At 33.6% G+C, this 23,055-nt stretch overlaps 1 protein-coding gene across 2 annotated transcripts in view; it reads right to left on the bottom strand.

The window, feature by feature from the left end:
* The window catches only part of LOC106459078, a 63,137-nt gene that overhangs the window by 29,412 nt on the left and 10,670 nt on the right, over positions 1-23,055 (bottom strand). For both annotated transcript variants that reach the window (XM_022385490.1, XM_022385489.1), the window contains exon 2: positions 284-648. In XM_022385490.1, the coding sequence (XP_022241198.1) occupies positions 284-629 (346 nt within the window). In that variant the 5' untranslated portion in view covers positions 630-648. The remainder of the gene's footprint in view (positions 1-283; positions 649-23,055) is intronic.

The raw sequence follows: 23,055 nt of genomic DNA, 5'->3' as shown, positions 1-23,055 counted from the left end.
AATATGGCAATTAAGAGTGTTATCGGCCTTGAACGGTAGTAATGTAGATGCTTAGATATTAAGTTCCTAAATAAAACACACACAACATTTAAAAGTGGCATTGCATTTTTATTAAGACAGCTATGCATAAAAAAAACAGTAAATTTTCGTCAAAATGGCGGCTTTCAAGACAGTGAAAAGGGGGAGCATATTTTTTAAAACAACGTAATAAAGTTAGACATTATCTATTGTACTCAACAACAATGTTTCATCTTGCTTTAACTGTAAGGTGTATCATCCATACCTCCATTATGTACTGGTTTTTCACTATCCTGTTGCATGTCGGGTAATTGTTTTTCTCCACGTTTTCTGGAATTCGTATGATTACACTGACTACTAGTATTAGTACTGTCAGAAGTATCACTTGTGGTATCATCAGCTGCTGATACCACTTGGGAGTAATCAGACGAAGAGGGTTGAATTGTGTTTGTTGGCGCCCAGTCCTGTTCACATGCACTGTCAGGAGACGGAACACGGCCTGTAATGTTTAACTTTAAAGAAACCATGGTTACATCGTTCGTATTACTACAGAAATCATTAAATTGGTGACCAGGATTCGAAAATGATGGAAGATTCTGATCTGATGGCATGACACAGATTTGGGCATTCCTGAAATAAAATCGACAACAAGTTATAAGAAACAAAAAACTAATATAATAATGTGCATACTTAAGCATACTCTAACAAAAAATTAATTTAATAATGTGCATACTTAAGCATACTCTAACAAAAAAAATAAATTTATTAACGTGCATACTTAGCATACTCTAACAAATAAAAACTAATTTAATAATGTGCATACTTAATCATTAGATGAAACTACTTTTTTTACGATAATCATCCTTTTAAAATAAAACATAAACAAAAACTTAATACGAGTAAGTTGTCAGAACAAAACAAAATGAAATTCTTAGAATGTGTTAGCATCTTTCATATCTTACACTACAGACTTAAACAATAACAGTTAAATTTTATGAAATCAGTGTACGTTACATAGAGCATTTTCTGGAAAGCTTTTACCCATAGCCTGCCCGGAAATTGTAGACGTTAAAGATTTATATTGATTATCTTTAAAAAAAATCATATATAAGTTTATTGTTTTTCACCTACGAATGTCAAGTATTTGCTGTCAAGACCATAATAGAAATAAAAGTTCCAAATATAATGATTTTTTTTAAGTGATACATTAGAGTGAAGGTAACATCCACAGCCAACTCTTGTCTGATAGTGGAATTCGACTGTTACTCTTACTAAACATTCACGACCCCAAAATATGGAGCAAAAAGCCTCTAACCACGAACCCTTTGATTCACAGTCAGAGCATGTTAATCACCAGACCATGTCTGACCTTTTTGTTGTACTTGAGACCAATATCTGGATTATTAATATTAAAGTATTTTATTAAGAAAAATAAAGAGTAAACAATGTTTCTTTTATGTGTTTTTTGTGTACATGATTCTATGTCAAATTGAAATTATAAAAAGTAGACAAATAGTTAGTAGATTTGTTTGTTTAGTAAGCACAAAGCTACACAAAGAGCTATCTGTGCTCTGCCCATCACGGGTATCGAAATACGGTTTTCAGCGTTGTAAGTCCGCAGACATAAGCTAATAGATACATACCACATAAATAGACAGACAATTAATAGATACATACAAATAAATAGACAAACAGATAGATAGTAAATATTATATGTGACTACAATATCTTGTGTTTCCATCAAAGTTTGGCAATAGTTGAACAATCCAAAGACAAAGAAATGAAAAGCATGCGCTACGCGTATTGAATACCAAAAAGTGGGGTGTTGGTCAACTCAAAGCTTTGTCTCTCTTGAGTTGCAAAGAGGTTTCCAAATCTTATTTTAACAACTGCGCTGTCATGAAGAACGCCTATGTCGAGTGAAAGGTTAATGTCTCGGTCGTTTATCAGAAAGGCTGAAATGATTCGTAAACTACGGCATATCTATAGCCGAGTCTGATAATGGCTAGAGTAACCACTGTTTATCATCACCTATCACATTCATACTAAAGTTAGACAATGGTAACGCGTGTCCAAAGGAAACTGTCAGCTTTGCTTGTGTTCATACATTATGAGGGAAAACGATGAGAGTTTAAGGCGATAGACGTACGTCACGCAAAACCGAGACATGCAAACACTAGTATTCTTGAGTTTTTAATGATAAAAGATTTTATATTGGGATAATTCACTTCTTAATGAACGTTAAGCAGGAGCATATACTCATAAAGATTTTTTATAACTACGGAGTTATTAAGAAAAATGTTTACATAGAGAAAAAAAATCACGACATTCATATAGACGGGGAAAAAATTGATTTGTAAAATTTCTACAACTTCAGACAGAGGGAAACAAACAAAAAGAAACATGAATAGCTGTACAAACTGAAAAATTATAACCAGCGTGTATCTTTTGCTAAACTGCGCGGGCTAGTTCTGCGGCAAAGCTATGAATTTTGGAGTTGGCGATCCGGGTTTGAATCCGTTCGATACCAAAAAATATTCCCTGCATTTTAAGCCGCTGGTGCGTTATAAAATTGACAGTCAATGCTTTGGCTTGAATGGTCAGTAGTTCAAAATTAGGGACGATAGCTGATATCCTTAGTAGCTTTAGCATAAAATTCAAGATAAATATAAAGAATAAGGTCGCTAAATTCAGCTGATAGTGGAGTCTATTAGTGAGTGTATTGTATTAAACATCTTTACCCTCACACACTTCATTTTGTCATATTATGTAGGAAAAAAAAGATACTTTCCAAAACCCACACGGGTAATTGGGGTTTTGGATTGTATTTTTTCTACTTTTTCAGTTGATCCTAAATGTTTATTGGTATTTACGAACAATAACTAATAACTAGTTCTGTCCAAAATACAAATTATTGCAATAAAAGGCTAGAATAGACTTTCTAGCTCAGATATAGAAACCAATCCTAATAAAAAACAATAAACAGACTAGGATAGACTTTCTAGCTCAGATATAGAAACCAATCCTAATCAAAAACAATAAACAGGATAGGATAGACTTTCTAGCTCAGATATAGAAACCAATCCCAATAAAAAACAATAAACAGGATAGGATAGACTTTCTAGCTCAGATATAGAAACCAATCCCAATAAAAAACAATAAACAGGATAGGATAGACTTTCTAGCTCAGATATAGAAACCAATCCTAATAAAAAAACAATAAACAGGATAGGATAGACTTTCTAGCTCAAATAAAGAAACCATTCCTAATAAAAAACAATAAACAGACTAGGATAGACTTTCTAGCTCAGATATAGAAACCAATCCCAATAAAAAACAAGAACATTTTAGACACAGATAACACGAAAACAAATTAGGTGAACGACCCCATAAAGTAAAACCATGATTAAACATTCTTAAAGATATTTCATTTTTACACTACAGCGCAACTGTTCCTGTATATTATTTGTTAATTAAAAGATCCAAAGCAAGCAATATTACTATTACCACAACGCCGCCGGGTTTAAGAATTTGAGATGCTTAAAATCAGTTGCTCATTTGTTCCATCACAAAACTTTTTTTAGACATCATTATGCAGTATGCGAAAAAAAAAATATTTAGTTTATGTATTACTTACAGAAAAACTATAAATATAAAATCAAATTATCGTTAAGTAAGGTAGTACTTAATAGTAAGGATCGTGATGAAACAAAATAGCGGCCATTAAAAATCGCCCGTTTAAAATCACCTTTAAAATGTCTGAATATTAACAATGACTATTTCACAGTACTGGCTGAACAAACCTAAAACTTATTGTACTTTATAAAGCTGCGTAACTCGCTATATACATGTTTATGAATTGAATCAAAATGTCACTATTTTAACGCATTTTCATCTAAGTACGTAAGTGACTTTTCCAGACAAGAGTACCGAAAAATGACGAAGCTTGTCGCTCTAAAAACAGAACTCTTCCGTCTGGGGTCCCAGTGATTCCTTTCTTGTACAGAAAAGGATACTAGTGTATTAAAAGTATTGAAACAAGAAAGTCAAAACTACAAAAGCTGAGTTACTTAAAATTTTAAAAAATTATCCCTACTTTGGCTCAGACTAATATAATTACAGTGATTTGCCAAAGTAGGGATAAAAAAAATTAAGTTTAAGTATCTCAATTTTTGTAGTTTTGACTTTCTTGTTTCAGTACTTTCTGTAGCAGTAAACTTCCTATTTTACTATATCTAGCTAGGGCACGTATATATCGATCCCTATTTGTCTTTATAAAATTGTGAATTTTTTTATTATACATGTATAATTACAAAAGATTTTACCCTCAGTCTTGGTCTAAATAACCAAACGAAACAGTTCGCTTAAAGAAAACTACACTTGTAACGTAATGTTATTTATAACCAAATATTAATAATTTTAATCAAATGTAATCAGTGGTGTAGCTAGAAAGTTGTACAGGGATGACAAATTATTTGAAATTCTCGAAACACTAAATACTTGAAATATATGTCACTAAACTTCATTAAACAACAATCATGCACGTACTAGCAACATTTTAAAGTTGATCTATTGAGTGATTTTCTTATATTAAGACCTTTAAATTTCCGAATTTTTTAACACAACTCTCCAAGGGGGCAACTGCTTCCCCCTAGCTACGCCACTGTATGTAAGTTAACTATATTGATCAAAACTGAAAAAAAAATCTTAAAACTTAAGGAAAATAATCCTGCATAACAAACTGACTAGTAGTACTCGATATAAAAGATACTAAAACCTGTAATACTCAGCATAGATGACTCATCAGTTGGGTATCCTCATTTTTAACGATATATTTCGATCAGATTCCCAATAACATCTCACGCGACGCTACAAAAGTGCTTTTGAAATTAAAGTAGTAACACACTCGCTAATGCAAGCCTAATAATAATAAAAACAGACGCAACAAAATAATTGTTGAAACTTACGTGTTTTATTACGTCAGTTACGGCTATTGATTTGTTAATCGTTGAAACTGATAAAAGAGGAAACCAGTGAAATTGATATCAAAAGCTAAATGCGGAAAATGGGGAAAAATCCTCAATCCTCAAAGTACCGAACAATTTACTTACTGTTCACTGTCGGTAGGGTACATATGTTGTATTATAATGAGTAATTTTATGTTTTCGTCTGTTATAACACTCAGTGTAAAGACTTTATCAAAGAAATTCAGTAAAGTCACATGTTTATTCATGCAAAATAGACTGGAAACACCTATAACATTTAGAGGGATTCATTTCAGTAATGACGGTATTTTTGTTTAAAGCTTTATGAATGGCTCGTGTTATTTGGGAACCAGTAACAAGCGAAGCTATGGATCCACGAATCACTTGGCGCATAAATAACTTAAAAAATGTGTTAAAAAACTGATAGGATGGACTCCATACATTGCCTTTGGTTAAACGTTAAAAAACTGATAGGATGGACTCCATACATTACCTTTGGTTAAACGTTAAAAAACTGATAGGATGGACTCCATACATTACCTTTGGTTAAACGTTAAAAAAACTGATAGGATGGACTCCATACATTACATTTGGTTAAACGTTAAAAAAACTGATAGGATGGACTCCATTCATTACCATTGGTTAAACGTTAAAAAACTGATAGGATGGACTCCATACATTACCCTTGGTTGAACTTACGTCACAGGCCAACCATTAAAATTACTTTTAAAAACTTGTATCTTCATTTTACGAAACTTTGCATCCTAAGAATGTATTTTTGTAGGAACTTATAATACTGATATGCACAATAAGAAATGTTAATGACAAAAGTAGCTCTAAACTCTGTTTGGTTTAATGGTGACATACTGTTTCCTGCTTTAATTTATTCTTCCCCCTGTTTGGGGTACTAACAAAATGAAATGTTCATTGATTAGGAGGTGTGTTAAAAAAAGGATTTGCAATCATTCGTATTGGGGTACTAACAAAGTGATTAGGCTATCTGTTAAAAAACAATGCGATAACACTGTTATTGGGCGAAAGGCCTCGTCAGCACTAGATATAGCGTAGTTGACATAATATCATACTTTCTTTTTTTTTTACTTGCATTCACAAGCTCTTATCATTAATTCATAAACAAGTTTGAAATGCCATATCAAATATTATAATTATTTATTCATGTCGACTAATGGAAATAATGCCCTTTCAACTAAAGACTGAAAGTTATCATGAAACACACATCATCACAATCCAACCAGGGCTCCTTTAATCTGTCATGTGTCATCTATGATTTTTTTTATTATTGCTTGCTGCTATCACACCACCTGTGTCATCTTATTCTTTCTTAACGATACTTCAACCTCTAGGTTAAACTCAAATTATTGTGAGTAACCTACACTGCTACATCCACCCTTTCCTTTCTACAGCGAGCAAGATTTGTATCCTTTATCGTAAATAAAACGAATTTTAACAATTACAAATTATCTTTAAACCTTTTTTTTTCTTCTGAGGGGGTGATTGAAGAGTTACAACTTCATTACGTTAATCAATTTTAGTAAAAATATGTTTGTTTGAATTTCGCGCAAAGCTACACGAGGGCTATCTGCGCTAGCCGTCCGTAATTTAGCAGCTAGTCATCACCACCCACCGCCAACTTTTGGGCTACGTTTTACTAACGAATAGTGGGATTGACCATCACATTATAACATCCCCACGGCTGAAAGGGCGAGCATGTTTGGTGTAACGAGGATTTGAAACCGCGAACCGCAGATTGCGAATAAAGCGCCCTAACCACCTGGCCTTGCCGGATCTTAACAAAAATTAATTGATCTAAAAAATTAGTATAATACTTACAATATTTTTGTATAATTCTCGACAAAAGCTCGAAACTTTATCATCTGGAAATCTCGATACAATGCTTTAACACATTTTATTTATTTGATGATAAAAACTGGAGTAACACATTAAACTATTCTATTTCATACAGAACAAATAGTTTATCGGAATCTGGGAGACTTGCGTGATATGTTAGAATAACGTTTGTTGCTTATAAATAGTAGTAGTTAATCGTAAACACAAAATTATCGGCTTTTATAGAGTTCTACCTACGCAGTTCACATATTGCATCGCCCCCCAGTGGCACAACGGTATGTCTGCGGACTTGCAACGCTAGAAACCGGAAACCAGAAACCAGATAGCCCATTGTGTGGCTTTGTGTTTAATTCCAAACAAACAAACATACTGCATCAAATTAAGTAATTTTATGTTTTTGTAATTCGAACTAAGAACATACGAAAAACCACAATAACATGATAATACTCATATATATATAAAATTCTATTATACCGACTTCGTAATATTCTATTCTTTTAAAAATAATACTTAATATCAATTTCCGATCCTAATATGCTACCTACTTATAGCAAAAATAGAAATAGGCTTGGTAATGACTATAGCTGTAAACATACGTTTCTACTTACAAATATTAGAATGCAATGTTTCATCAGTTCTCGTTGTTAATGATATCGTGATGTGAACATTGAACCCTCGGATTCATAGTCCAGGCATTGCTAACCACTAGTCCACGCCCGACCTAGTAAGGTTATGAACAAACATTCTGTATACACTTTAATGTTCTACTTTGCGTTGTTTTCAATATTAAAGCTCTGACATATTAATTCCGTGTAATCAAGTTAGCATGCATTAAGACTGATTCGAATTACAGGTTAAAGGTCCATGTTGTTCTTTACTGATTACAATCACAGCGTGCAAAGTCTCAGCATTTTCTTCATTTTTTATGTATTAAAAGTACAGTGATCAAGACCTCAGTATTCTATTTTAATAAATGATAGATATTACTAGAATGCAGTTAATTTTGTTAATGGTTCTGATAAGGTCTGCCATTTAAAAAACGGACAAGTAATATGGTTAAAACAAAAAGAGGGGAGATTCTTGTTGTTTTTTTCGTAGTGAAAAGCTACACAATGAGCTATCTGCAGTCTGTCCACCGCGGAAAATCGAACTTCGGATTTTTGCGTTTAACCTCGCAAACTTATTGCTGACACACCGGGGCGGGGGTGGCGGGAGAGTACTATCTCATTATTAGTAGTTCTACATTTTCAGCATGAAGTAACGTATAAACATATTATATATATATGTACACAGGTACAGGAATAATAAAATGTCCACCAAATAACATAAAACAAAATCCGATTTTGTTGAAATAAAATCACATTTTACATTCGCTATACTTTACAAAACTTATACAAGATCTTGGAGATTCGCATTTTTAATCTCGCCAACTATGTATAGTGGAGAATACGGCCTGTATTTTAATTTTGTATTTTATGTCAAGGCTACTAAAACCATTTGTCGTCGTCCATTATACTGACCAGAGAGAAGGCAGCCATCCAGCAGCACCCTACAACCCACTAACCATGCTAAAGGAATGACTGACACAGTTGAAACACACCCACAGCTGAAAGCGTGAGGAATATTTAGTGGTATCGCATGGATTCGAACTCGAATCGCCAGCTCCAAAATCCAGAAAATATAGCTTTGATGCATGCTGTCTTCTAATGTTGAGTGAGAATCGACTAAAATCATTATATGAATACAAAATTTAATATCTTAAATATTTTCTGTCATGGACATATGTATGTCCTTCTCTAAAGCATTGCAATGTCGAGTTTGGAATTTTGCATCAAGAACAAGAAAAGGTATTCCCTTCAAATTTTTCAAAATTTACCAGTTTCAAGTTTTAGATAAGTAATGAGAAATTAAAACTTGTGTTTTTATGGTTTTTATTGTGTATCTAAAAATGAAACTGCCACTAAGAGAGTTGTTTACCAAGAAATGTGTCAAGTAAAAAGAGTTAAACCTTTCAGACATTTTTTTAAATTTTATAAAAACTTTGACAAGCGATCTCAGCCCGAACCTAACAATTCCCAGCTTTTAAAGCCCAAGCATTAATCCAGAACGTACATTCTGAGCTTATGCGCTTGTTAAAAGTCCAACTGGTTTGCCCCCCAGTGGTATGTCTGCGGACTTACAACCCTAGAATCCGGGTTTCGATACTCGTGGTGGGCAGAGAACAGATAACCCATTGTGTAACTTTGTGCTTAATTACAAACAAACTGGTTTACAGTTATGACTGTCTCTTCAACCATTTAATCGCGATGGCGTATGAAATACTGGATAAAAGTATTCTATACACTTAAAAGTGGAGAAAGAGAAAAATTTAATTTAATGGTTTTAAGTTCATATATAACTTACCTACATCTGTATTTTGTCGCATAAAAAGTAAGTCGTTACTTCAAATTGTTACTGCAAGGCAACCCTAGGAAACTACGTGATTAACAGCAGTTTTTTCTTTTTCTCTATCTTTTAATGGCGATGTCTATACGGGATAATTCAAATACATAAAATAAACAACAACTTCTTTTAGATGAGCTAATGAGAGAGAGGGCAAACACAATAATTAAAATAAAGTTCGTGGAACACAGAAACCTGGCGGTTTGTTATTCCAAAGCTTCGACGAGACAGAAACAATAGACCAGCGATATCGTTAGTGCCTGGGACTTAAGATTCCACTAACGTGAAAATCTTCATTACTATGCAGCCCCATTGTTTTAACCACCACGCGCTATACCTTGAGGCATTAGCTTATTGCGTACTTCAATCAAAGCTTGTTCCAGGACAGTTGTAACAAAAAATATTTTAAAAAATGTAAACAAAACTGATAATGTAATATCAAGAAGAACTATCGTTAAACACGAACCACAAAATTTCAGCATTTTGCAATCGAAAGTGCAATATCTCCTCTTTTTGTGCCGGAATGCTTGTTTGTGTTTGTTTTATTTTTATCTGCGCTAGCCGTCCCTAATTTAGCAGTGTTAGACTAGATGGAAGGTAGCTAGTCATCACCACCCACCGCCAACTCTTGGGCTACTCTTTTACCAATGAATAGTGGGATTGACCGTTACATTATAGCGCTCCCACGGCTGAAAGGGCGAGCATGTTTGGTGTGACGGGATTCGAACCCATGACTCGCAGATTACGAGTCGAGCGCCCTAACCACATGGCCATGCCGGGCCCCCAAGGTAGGAAGATCACAGGTATCCCGTTGTGTAATTTTGTGCTAAACAAGAACAAAAAGAAAATAATTTTAGAACTGATAGACTAGAGGGAAGACAGCTAGTGAACGGCACCCAATGCCAGCTCATGAGCTATTCAAATCAGACAGTGGGACGTAACTGTCACTCTTATAATGCATTCACGTACCAAAAGTACAGAGCGTAATTTTGCAGCAAAGAATGCGAACTATGAACTTGCAGGTTCACACCGCGGCACGCTAGCCACTTCGCCACACCTGGCATGTTGTTATTTAGCTATTCAACTGAAATGAATATTTAACAAGAGGGAATACTCAATTGCTGTGGCTGTAATTAAATGTCAAATCGGTTAAAAGATGGAACTATAAGCTAAAAGATTCTAGCCGCGGCTAAAAACTTTGCTTTCCGTCATAAAATTTTATAATGCTGTATTTTGAATCCCTTTTTTTAGTTGATACTAGCGTTCAATAAAAAAAATTGTTTATACATCAAGTATTATCTTTTCATGTACATATATAACATACACACAGTCAAATAAACGTCTAAGCCGAAACAAGTCACTAAAAAGTGAAGAACCTAAAGGCTACGTCGTCGTCACAACAAAAGGTTTTATCAAAGAAGACGGCTTAACTTAACCCCACTGGGAGGCTTAGCGTTCCACTTTTACTTGATAGATTAGGTTTTAATGACCTCTCTCGTTTCAGTTGAAGATGACATACGTGTAAGACAAGTCAAACATCAGAAAGTATCCCCCCCCCCTCTAACAGCTATCTACTTCTAATGTTCCCATAGAAACCAAAAACTGTAACCTGGAAAGGAATCGTTTTCGATTATTCGTGACGCCTCAAGAAGAAGAGGTAGCAGCATGCAACAGAGACCAAGGTCGCTTGAATTCGTTTTCTTCTCGAATCTTCCATTCGATATCTGAACATATGTTAATGATTTTCGGAGGATATACACAGGACCGAATTAAGCCTACTGGGAGCTAATCCATTTTTAGGAACACGTCGATGGAATTGGATGTATTTTCCCCTCATCTTTGATATTAATCTGGCACTGGATATACAAATTTAATTATTTTTACATATCATATGTAGCGTATCATAAGAACAGATGACCATATGTGATATTATGTCTTTAGCATAAATAAAACTAAAGTTAAGATAAATCTAAATCTTAACCGAAATAATGCTAAGAGCAACACAAACTTCTCCTTTGTTTGTGTTTATTTACGTAATTTGTACCGTACAGCCATTTGCGACATGATTAACAAACACATAGCCGGCAAGTAGTTTCGTTCTTTTTTAATAGCCGAGTTTTATCAGCTGGTAAGCTGTATAACACTTTTAAAACGGTGTTGTATGGAACAATGAAACAGTAAATATTAAATTTAGTAGAAAATAACAGTTTCAAACGAGGATGCATATTGCCTGTCTTTTTTCCCAAGACAATGTAACATACTTAACTCGTCGTTTTCCTGCTCACCCATAAAACTGGCCAAAAGGTAACTAGGATTAGACTCGTACGGAAAACTGCAAGATAAAAATAGCAAAACTGAGACCTTCCAAGCTCTACCATAAAAGACAAATAACAGTGGAAGTAGATGTAAGAAAAATGGCGTTCCCCAAACAATAGTGGGTGGATGAGTTCCATCCTTCCAGATATAAACTGGATGGACGGCGTCTGTCCGCGTCCATCCATACGTTTAACAGTGAGAGTAATGTTTTCTTTTTTCGTACGATGAAGTTTTTCGAATCAACCACGTTGAAATCTAAATTTGAACTAGGTATCATATAAAGTTACCACTCTAGAAATAGATACTTTTTAGTCTAAAGAACTGAGCCGTTTTGTTTACAAGTACACCAAAGAACATTCAATGATCTCAAAAGAACTCGACCACAAATAAGTGCAAAGTGGAACACCTTCTTTACATCTAATCCTATAACAGTGGAAGTAAACAGTCTATCTAAGCGCTTCATGACAAGAAACTAATATCCACGCTGGTGTATTCTCATAGCATGAGTTAGAGAAAACTTGGTAAGATAACACACTATCTCTATGAGAGCTGACTTCCACACGTTGAAGTCCCGTGTTGCCCTTAGAACTACATCTTCCATCATAGATCGTTTTCGTGCAGTCTGATTGCCATGATTAAACTCTATTGTCCAAAACTACAAAGAAGAATGTTGAAGTTAATTCTTTAATTGTTAAACAACTCTTTCGGTGCCAAGTTTATTTATAGCTACACAATGAGAAATAAAAGTACATATCTTTCAATACTTTATCATTTATCTAAAGCTTTAAAGTGGTAAATTTTAGGAGATTTCAATGGAAAATACATTTTCTTCACCATGGTACAAAATTCCAAACGTGGTGTCGTTAATATCAAGACTAAAACAAAGGTTATATAGTGTGTCTTACATGTGTGGCAGTGAATGGGTTAATCTAAGACCACACATCTTGACATATTTTCCACGGATTATTCATTGCACGTGAATGTTAACTTCCAACATCATTTTTAAGCAGACCAGTGGCCCAAAAGTCCGTTAAAGCTATATCAGGAACTTAACATGTTGAATGGGACTGCTATGATTTGAGTTTCTTCATCAAATATTTCTCATGAAAATAGCCGTTGATTTCGAAGTGTCATCAACTTTGTCCACTCCGAACCCCGGATTTTAGCGTAAAAGTCCTTAAACTTACCACTATCCAACTAGGGACTCTTCAAAATGTCATCCAGTTTTATAACGTTATTGTGACCAGAACATTTCACAATAATGGTTCATAATAGGGATCGTACGGAATTGCATAAAACCCTGATAAAATGTTCTAGCGAAAAGCACCTTAATCAGTAAAGATTCAGTTCAAACAACACTTTAAAACCTTTACTATTGACTGCTAAGGCTGTATACAGATCAAAATGCACAAAAAAAGCATACATGTTAGACTTACAAGGAAAAGAAAATCCGCTCAATTTGTAATTCTTCTTCTTCTTATTATTATTATTCTCTTGGCTTGGCAAGTTGCACACAAATCTTTTGTAGAATACTAAATAAGGTACTGCGAAAGTACATCATAATTCTAGTGTAAACAACCTTATCACTACCCCTTGAAGGTAGCTTTCTTAAAGAAATCTAGTGTTCCTTTAAAAAGCTTAAATACAGGGTCAAAGAGGAATTACTAGCCAATAATAGATAAACATTAGAAGACTGTAACATCTACATACTCAATGCTTTGTACACTAAACAATCGGTGTCTTCAGGGAGCCAACTCCCATATTATGTATGAAGTAAAGGACTAAAAAAAGAAAATTAATACTCATATTATTAAATTTTATTACACACATTCGTATAAAAACTACTTTAAAACACACGAAGGTTTATCTAAAACAATGTTTTAGACATGTATGTTTTATTTAAAAAGGGCTGCTTTTCTACTGGTAAAATTTTATTCGCGTCTAGTGGCGGGTTGTGTCTTAGTCTAGGCATATATTTGCTCATTGCTATGCATTATATATAGAGAGAATTTAATTGTACAGAAACTATATGCTCTCTATATTCTCAAACAAATCTCGATGACGATTTCCAGCTGTAGCTTATCGTTGTACAACTCGAACTAATGCGATCAAATAGTCAATAGCTATAGTAGGTCATCGTGTACCAGCTAGCTTTTAGATATCTTTATTATCATTATAATGTATAAAGTTAGCTACCACATCAAGTAATCCTTTCCCCATAGTTGAGCATAAAAAAAAAGCCAGCAAACAAAGTAAATAAAAAATTGGGAATTTAAAAACCTGCAAATAGGGATCGTAAAAAAAAGTAAGGAAACAAGACTGGAGATACAGTAGACATTATTTACTCAAACTATAAATCCCTATTTTGACTCCACCACATGTAACTCTAGGTAACAGCATGGAGCCAAAATAGGGGTTTGTAGTTTGAGTAAATAATATTTACACTATCTCCAGCTTTGTTTCCTTTTTTTTTTACGATACCTACTTGCAGGTTTTTAAATTTCCAATTTTTTATTTATCTTGTGAATATGTACAAAACTATTATGACCATCATCATACAAAAACGCTATGTTCAGGCAAAATGGGAAACATCATAATTAAATAACAAAATTTAAGATTATCTATCAACAAAGGTTAAAACGTTAAAGACAGCAGTATTATGCTTAAAATTATTAACGGTATTTTTTACCCAAAGTAATTATAGATAAATAATAAACAATTTGGAGTTAAAATAAATAAATGATTTGATGTTTCTAAATAGCATAAATCTAACAAAACTTGCAGTTCAGCAACTTAATGTAGTTCACATCAAAATAGTCGTTTTTCAAGTACATGATGATATAAATAGTCTCGACCATTATCGGTTGCATCCTAGCAGGCCTGCTGAGTCCTGCTATATTGAGCTAAAAACCTCATCGGCATTGGAAAAAGCAGATATAGAGTGGTTGACATATATTATTTTTCATACTTTCACTCATAACTCATTATATTACCTGTTCACATTCAAAAACAATAACACATAAAAGGATAACACTGTATAAACATCGCAACTTTGCTAACTACATTCCTGACAATTTACATGTAAAAACAGAATTGCAGTTGTTTAACAAGACAACCTGAGCATTTACTCTTCTGACAGCTTACATGTAAAAACGACATGAGTAAAAGGTAAACCTTTATTTACACACATCATTTACTTCCATTCACACACTATAGCAAATGTTCACTAACTCATAATGTATTGTAAACAACAAAATTTACTGATTCTTATAGAAAGGAATATATTTACATAAAAAACGCAATAAACGATGGCTATTTTCGAAAAGCACTTGAAACATTATGATTTGCTGATTAGCACTTACCTCGCTGGTAACCGGAACAGTTTGTCATAATTTTTCTAGATTACACAGAAGTAAATTATTTAACACGATTTTTACCTTTTCTACAGTTTTAGGATCCCTCACGAAACTTATATGTATATATTCTAAATAAACCACACATTCGTCGAATCACAAACAAGTAGAAAGCCTCTGCTTCAAGTCTTCGTATCCTCACTATTCTTCCTGCCTATAGCTATTTTCTCAAAAATACGGAGTTAATGGTGAATTCCCAGCTTAGAAATCCTGTTCACAACAGTTATACGTACTCATCTTCTTCGCCATTCAAACCGTATTGAAAAACTCTTTAATGACTACTGATGCGCAGTATCTGCTTTTTTTTTAATAAGGCTAGTGAAATACTGAGTTTACCCGAAACGCTATGTTAACACAATACCTTTAGCATGACATACCGGACCTCGTGTGCAAAGTTCCCTTTCTCAGAATATTTCATTCTGTATAAACAGAAACCAGCGTTATCTCTGAAGGACTTGCGTGCTTCTATGAAAAATGTTCGAACAGCAAAGAAAACAGGAATACCTTGGCTATGACAATGAGGCAATCCTCATTAAGCAGCGCGCACTGTTGCCCGCAGGTCTTGTGTCGTCTGCTACTTGGCGTGAGCCTCCTGGCGGCGATAGAACGTGACTGGCAGTAGCTACTACCTAGATGACCCCGACCACTGTTGTTTAAACCATGAAAGTTTGACCTGACGATAGTTTTGTTTGCCCTTTACCTCAGGCAGGTGATCCAAGGTTACTTATTTATTCAAAGGACGCTTGGAATTTGAGGAAATATTTCTGGCGCCAAAATTTCTCAAAGCACCAGTTGCCCCAAGAGACCATGAATGCACGTCTTTATATAAAAATTGTTTTGCATTATCCTGGAGACTAGCTTGCAGTCTCATATATATACGTCGCTCGAGCGACCAACGTAAGACTGGCGCGTGCCAGTCAGAAAGATGCGAGGTCAAGGTGGTTCATGCAGAAGTTATGCCATACCGCATATTATCTTTTTGTCTTTCATTTCTTCGTACCATATAATAAGTAGCTGTGGACGTCCAGAAACATAAACACTCCACGGAATCAGAATTATATAGGAGACTAAAACATAACAGGATTATGTGAAGCAATAACTCTTAAAGAAAGAATTCTGGGTGAATATAAAAAAAGAGAGATTTATAGCATAGTTCCAACTCAAAACTGAAACAAACAAAAAGCAATTTAGACTTTTTACGCAACACATGCAGTTTCATTTCAACCTCAGCTGTTTTATTGACCACATACCAACTACGCTTAACAATATCAACATAAAAGGAAATTCATATCGCGAAATTTGTACATTGTCAGCATAAGTCCCTTTCCAACACGTTAGAAATATACAATTTAATATAATAGTGAATGAAATGTTTTTGCTGCCAAAACAAAACGGATACTTCAAAATGCATATCAGGCACTTTGAATCAATGTTCATACAGTGTAGTTCACTTATTAGTTAGAGTCTATATTAACAGCCATAGAACAAAAGAACTTATTTGGGAATTGGGAAAATGGACATCTTTAGGCTAGGATTCCGGCGTTCTCATAAGGGTATAGGGGACAAAATCCCTGGAAATTCGCGGTTTTTAACATTTAATATGATAAAACTGATTAATCCTTACATTTCTGTTAATTTGGTTAAGGAGAAAAACTTTTTTCGTGGTGTGAATAATCAGTTATTTTATCTTATTACTATTAACAATCATTACTGTGAACAGTACTAACAAAGGCAGATAGATTTACAGTCAGAAACTTAGCAAGAAGCACTTCCCTACAGATGTCGCCAGTAGTAACAATACTGGTAAATCAGTAACGACGTTTCAAAGAATACTACTTCCCTGTTTATTCTTTTTCACCAGTGATTTGCAATACTCGTCACCAGTCATACGTCAACTATTATTTTCACTCCCGTCACTCTACAATAGTCTTACTAAATGTTTATCCATTTTCACACTTTGCTGGCGCTAACATGAAAAATTAAGGATATGTGGAAAACGACGTGTAACAAAAATAGTATTTTTTTTTTTTTCAAAATACATATACACGAAAAGAACCAAAATTGTGCGCAAAACACGGAAGCAAAGAGAATTACGTAACAATTCCTGGAATCGGGAGATAAAGGCCTTATGGTCTGAGGGGCAATTGCAACCTTTGCACCACCACCCAGATCCATCTATGGTTGAGTAGCGACAAGGCAATATTTCTATGTGCTGGAGTTCCCTATGAGTGTGTAATTTTTCTCTAAGATTTCATTGTATTTGATTTTGAGTGTTATAGTTATCACTATAACACAATACACTTCACCAACAGTGTTCCAATGTCTGGCTGAATGTTGTAATTACTATCACAGTGTACTTCTCCAATAGTACTGACAACTCTTGTTGAGTACTATAGTTATCATTACAACATACTAACTCTCCAGTAGTATTCACATCTTTGCCAGGTGCTGTAGTTGCCCCTTGCCCCCCGCCCAGTGTAATACTTTTCCAACAAACCATCTATTTTCGTTCTATTCGATTGAAAACATAATATCATCACCCTCACAATTTATTCAATAACAAAAAAGTTAAATGACGTTGTGAGTCTAAATCCTACTGACTCTAAATATTAAAAGTCTCAAGCTATTTGAAGTAAATTTATGTAATTAATGTTTTAGAAATTATATATTAAATCCACTTCAACTTTCATATACATGAAACTATAAATCAACTGCTCGGTTCTTTCGTTTCAAACCATTTCTTTAGGTACACAAAGAACAATAATCACAGACTGTGGAATTTGAAAAGTTTCGTAATATGAAATAGACTACCTACTGAAGTCGTGTTCACTGACTTTGGCCTACCATTCGCGTGCGTATGAAGATTATCAACAAACTCAGCAAGCGCGGGGCCAAAATAGCGAAGGGATAATCAGATAATACAGTTCACTAACAGATCGCGTGCTAAGAATGGGATTTGTCTAGTCAAAGAAAGTTTTTCTTTTTATTTTAATTAATGGTCAAATTGAATACCTAACTGTTATTTGAGGGGATTAAACAACTGCGATAGTTTTTCATGGGATAGTGCGAGTCCCTAATTAACTGCTTGTGTTATTTTTTCTAAAGGTTATAACTAACAAATATACAGAAAATAAAAAAGGTATCGACGAACACTTTAATAGCAATATTAAGTATTAAGAGTGGCTTATAAACAACAAAATTATTTACAATTCACAAAGTAATGATCATTGTAATTTCATATAACCCTAGATATTAGAGTGAAGCATTGCATTCTACAGTGGATTGTTCATGATCTAATGTGTCTATTTGCAAACCCAACTGCCTCACCCCTGTGGTCTTGACTAAACAGATTAAAAGCCCTTACTATCTTGTTCCAGTTCAGTTGAAGTATGGTGAGTTTTAAGTGCAGGTGGTGCTTAAAACTGACTCTTACTGAGAAAGTAGCATCACAGGACTTTCCATCATGAAGTTCTCCTCTCCTGTGATTATAAGATCACATAAGGTACGAGATTTTGCGTTTCAAAGAAAGATATACTTATCGTGTTGTTCAGCAGTATCAGAAAAGCAAGAGAAGGCGTGATGCCAGTATGGATAAAACAGGCTATTCCAAGACCTGCTTCCAGTCGTACACCCAAGTTAGTGAAAGAAATTAAACACTTTGTCATTGAAAGCAATCCAATAACTTGGTGGTAGTGATCCATTGCAAATAAATTGGAAATTTTCATTGAAGCTGTAAAAAAAATAATAATACTTGCAAAATGAGAGCCATGCTCACATACTTCTCCAAAAACATATAGCCAAGCAATGAACCAACTCTTGAAAGTAGTACAAGTAGTTTCTGGCATGTGACCAATTTCTGCTAAATCTAAGTGTCTGCTAAAAACTGAAGTTTTTTATCGTCTTGCTATTGATACAACATTTCAAAAAGTGAGAGAAAAAAGGTAATCAGTAAAGATCATGTAATTTTCAATATAACTTTATCGATTCATAAACTGGTTTTGGACAAATAAACATCATACAAAGAAATAGTTTTTGTGTTTGTTTGTTTTCTTCTCTGTTGTTGTTAGCACAAAGCTGTGCCCATCACGGGTATCAAAATCTGGTTTTTAAACAGGGTATTTTCGGTCCTTGTTTATACTTTGAGCGTATGGTGGAAGGTGAGAGGGAGAAAACCGAAAGTTAAGGTAGGTCTATAGCAGTTCATTAAACCTTTTGTCTTCATTAAACAGCAATAGCTAACATTTGCATATGAAGTGTGCCCAGTTAAAAAACAAAAAAGTAATTTTGAATTGCCCCCCAGTGGCACAGCGGTATGTCTGCGGACTTACAATGCTAGAAACCGGATTTCAATGCCGTGGTGGGCAGAACACAGACAGCCCATTGTGTAGCTTTGTGCTAACTTCAAACAAACAGTAATTTTGAATTAATTGATGTTAGCATATACCTACAGTTTATAAGAAATCATATATAAATAAGCGAAAAAAAGTATTTATTTTATGTATTACATACATAAAAACTATAAATATAAATATCAAATTATCAATAAGTACGATAGTACTTAATAGTATGGATCGTGATGAAACAAAATAGCGGCCATAAAAAAATCGCCCATTTAAAACCTCTTTCAAAATGTCTGTTGGTAAGTAACTTTTACAGAGAAGCGTACAGAAAAAAAATGACGAACCTTATCGCTCTAATACTTTCAGAATTCTTCTGTCTGGGGTCCCAATGATTTATTTCTTGTACCGAAAAGGATAATATTGTATATATATATGTGTGTGTGTATAACGGACGATGCGCTACTTTGGGCATATAATTAGATTTCAAGGTAGGTTGTCAGAGATCTTGATGGGAAATAAAATTGAATCAGGTATACGCGTGGCCCACACTTGGTATTTCTGGCACGCAAAATATAACTAATAAAAAGGAAACAAACAAGTATAATAAAAAATAATTTTGTAAAGACAACTAGGGATCTATATATGCATAACCTAGCTAGCTATAGTAATATATAAAGTTTTAATGATACAAAAAATATTGAAACAAAAAGGTCAAAACTACAAAAACTGGGTTAGTTAGTTACTTTGGCAAACTATTGTAATTATGTTTGTCTGAACCAAAATAGGGGTTATTTTTTATTTTAAGTAATTTGATTTTTGTAGTTCTGACACTTAATTATTTCAATACTTTGTGTAGCATTAAAACTTTCGATATTACTATATCAGGTTTCGTATATATCATTACTGCACTAAAAATCATCTATAACCTCTTTCCGTGACAGGCTATTTTTTTTTTGGAAATGAGCTAAAAATGTCAGTTTTTATTTCTCTTTTTGATATTCTACTGTAATACATGATAACATGAAATAAATTTGGGTAAATGATATAATTAGTGGCGATAAATGGTTTGCTTGATTTATCTCTGACAAATATTTTTCAAAGCATGGAGGGCGTCTGACCTATTTGTTTTACGTTTGAACAATATTTGACTAAAACAAGCTCAAAACTTAGCTAAAACTATTTTTTAGAATTATTTTTACAAGTTACAGCTTTTACAATAAGGAAGAATATTTCTTTAAACAGATACAACGTTATTACCACTTGTGCGATTATTCTCAACTACACAGGTTTTTTTTTAAGTTACAGCTTTTATAGTAAGGAAGAATATTCCTTTTAAACATTTGGAAACAAATCAAACGAAGATTGTTGTATTATTGAATGTTGATTTAAATACTAAAATCGTCTTTACCGTTAAAACCTATGTATTTGAGAATAACCACAGAAGTGATAATAACGTCGTACCTGTTTAAAGAAATATCCTTCCTTAATCTAAAAGCTGTAACTTGTAAAAAATACTTATAATCTGTAAGTAAAGTCAAACTACACTATTTTTTAAAATAGTTTGAGCAATATTTTACTAAAACAAGCTTAGACTAAACTTAGAAAAAAATATTTTTGAGTTTAAAAGCTTTTTTACAAAAACATTTGAAACTAAACTTAGCTGCAAAGTAATTAATTTTTTAGTTTGAAAAGATGTTACTAAAACCACTTAATCTAAACTTAAATAGAAACTATTTTTAGAGTTTCGACAGTATTTTAATAAAAGAAGTTCAAGTCAAAACTACTTACAAGCTTTAAGTTCAAAAATGATATTACTAAAACCAGCTAAAACTAATCTTAGCTACAAACAATTCTTTAAGTTTAAAAATGATTTTACTAAAACCAACTGGGAAAAAGTAGCGACTTCTTAAGTCTGAATATGACTTTACCAGTATCAGTCAATCTAACTTTGAATATGATTTTACTAAAACCAACTCGAACTAAAATTACCGATAAACTATTTCTTGTTAAGTTTGAAATAGATTATATAAAAACAAGCTCAAAACTTAACTACAATCTATTTTTAGGTTTAAACAAGATTTTGCTATTGTATTTTATTTTATATTAGCTTCTATTTATATAACTTACACTTTAGAACTTTGAAATATTTTCAGTCTTATATAAGAACGATTCCACCGTATGTATCACCGAGTTGGAAAATATTTATGTTTAAAATGTCTACATTTGAATTTGAATTAATTCAAGAAATAGTTGTGGTGAGGAGAAAGTGTGAGAAAAATAGCAGATTTGAATAGTTATATAGCTGATAGTTTCCTTAATTTGTATAAAATCTGTGCTCCAACGACCTAAAGTCCATTAAAGTTCATTTATCTCAATTTTATCCAACATAAACACTGGTAATAGTTCCGGTATTAGGAACTGGGGGACATAATATAACTGCCATCAACTTCGAACTCCCAGGGTTGAGACGCTTTCTTTCGGAAGATCTGGAACTAGTATGTTGTAGAATTCAATCCAGACCAATGAGCAACGTGTTTGCCACGGTAGAGTGGCTATAATAATAGCAGAAACCTAGCCTTGAAAAGGCAAACATGCAGAAACACATTTTTTTCCAGTTTTTGTGTTGATTTAATCTTGTGGCGGAAATAAAAACAATCCAGGTGCGCAGATAACTACCCAACAAGACACCACATACCACACGCCCAAAGATCATATATTCCCAAATAGGGCTCAAAAACCTTGACGGACAAATATTTGTGTATGTAAATTCTCATTTTGAGAATGCGGAGTCATTTTGGATTAGGCTATTTACTAGTTTTTGCCTTCTCTCTTCGTTTTAAATCTCTTATTTTTCGATAGATATAGTCACTACATCACGCAAAAATCTCGGAAAAAGTCACATTATTATATTTACATTAATCAACATAATTAACTAACAACCTAAAACCCTAAAAACAGCTGTTAAATTACACAGTTGGAGGCTTTATTGTTCGGTAAAAAATTAATTCGATTATAAGATAGTAAAATCTTCGTACATGCAACATTAATATACAACTGCTACCACCAAGCGATAAGTACTTCCAACGACTAAACATATTTAGATTTAAAGTACAATGTTATTCCACAGGTAAGCAAGAGTGTTTTGTTAGAAGTTTCCAAAAAAAGCGTTGATTTAAATATTGTTCTGGCATCTTGAGATGTGAATTACAATGTCGTATTACAAGTCAAAAGTAAATCATTCAAAATGTAATACAAGATAATGGAGATTTAAGTAACATATTTCTTCATTGTTTTATAACACTAATGGTATTTTGTTGCAGAATAAACTGAAAGACACTGACTAAAAAACAACAATGTTGATTAAGCGAGTCCCAAAAAGACACAAGTACTTTTACGCTTTATAACTACATGTTTTAAGAAGCATACAGAGATACGATTATGACAAAAGTTTGCATACAGTAATTCCAAAATTAATCAAAGGATAAAATCTGAAATGACGTTTAGCAGTGTAACAAATTCATATATATACACAGCGTGGTCACAAGTAAGTAGACACCACCTTTTCAGAAAAAATGAAAATTTTCAGTCATATTCACATGAATTGATATATCTATAATTTAATTAATATCTAGTAGATCTTCCTTTCGCTTCGTGGAGTTCGTTGATCCTTTG

The sequence above is a fragment of the Limulus polyphemus genome, unplaced genomic scaffold (genome assembly GCF_000517525.1).
Source record: "Limulus polyphemus unplaced genomic scaffold, Limulus_polyphemus-2.1.2 Scaffold555, whole genome shotgun sequence".
Classification (NCBI taxonomy): domain Eukaryota; kingdom Metazoa; phylum Arthropoda; class Merostomata; order Xiphosura; family Limulidae; genus Limulus; species Limulus polyphemus.
This window is presented reverse-complemented; position numbering and strand designations above follow the sequence as displayed.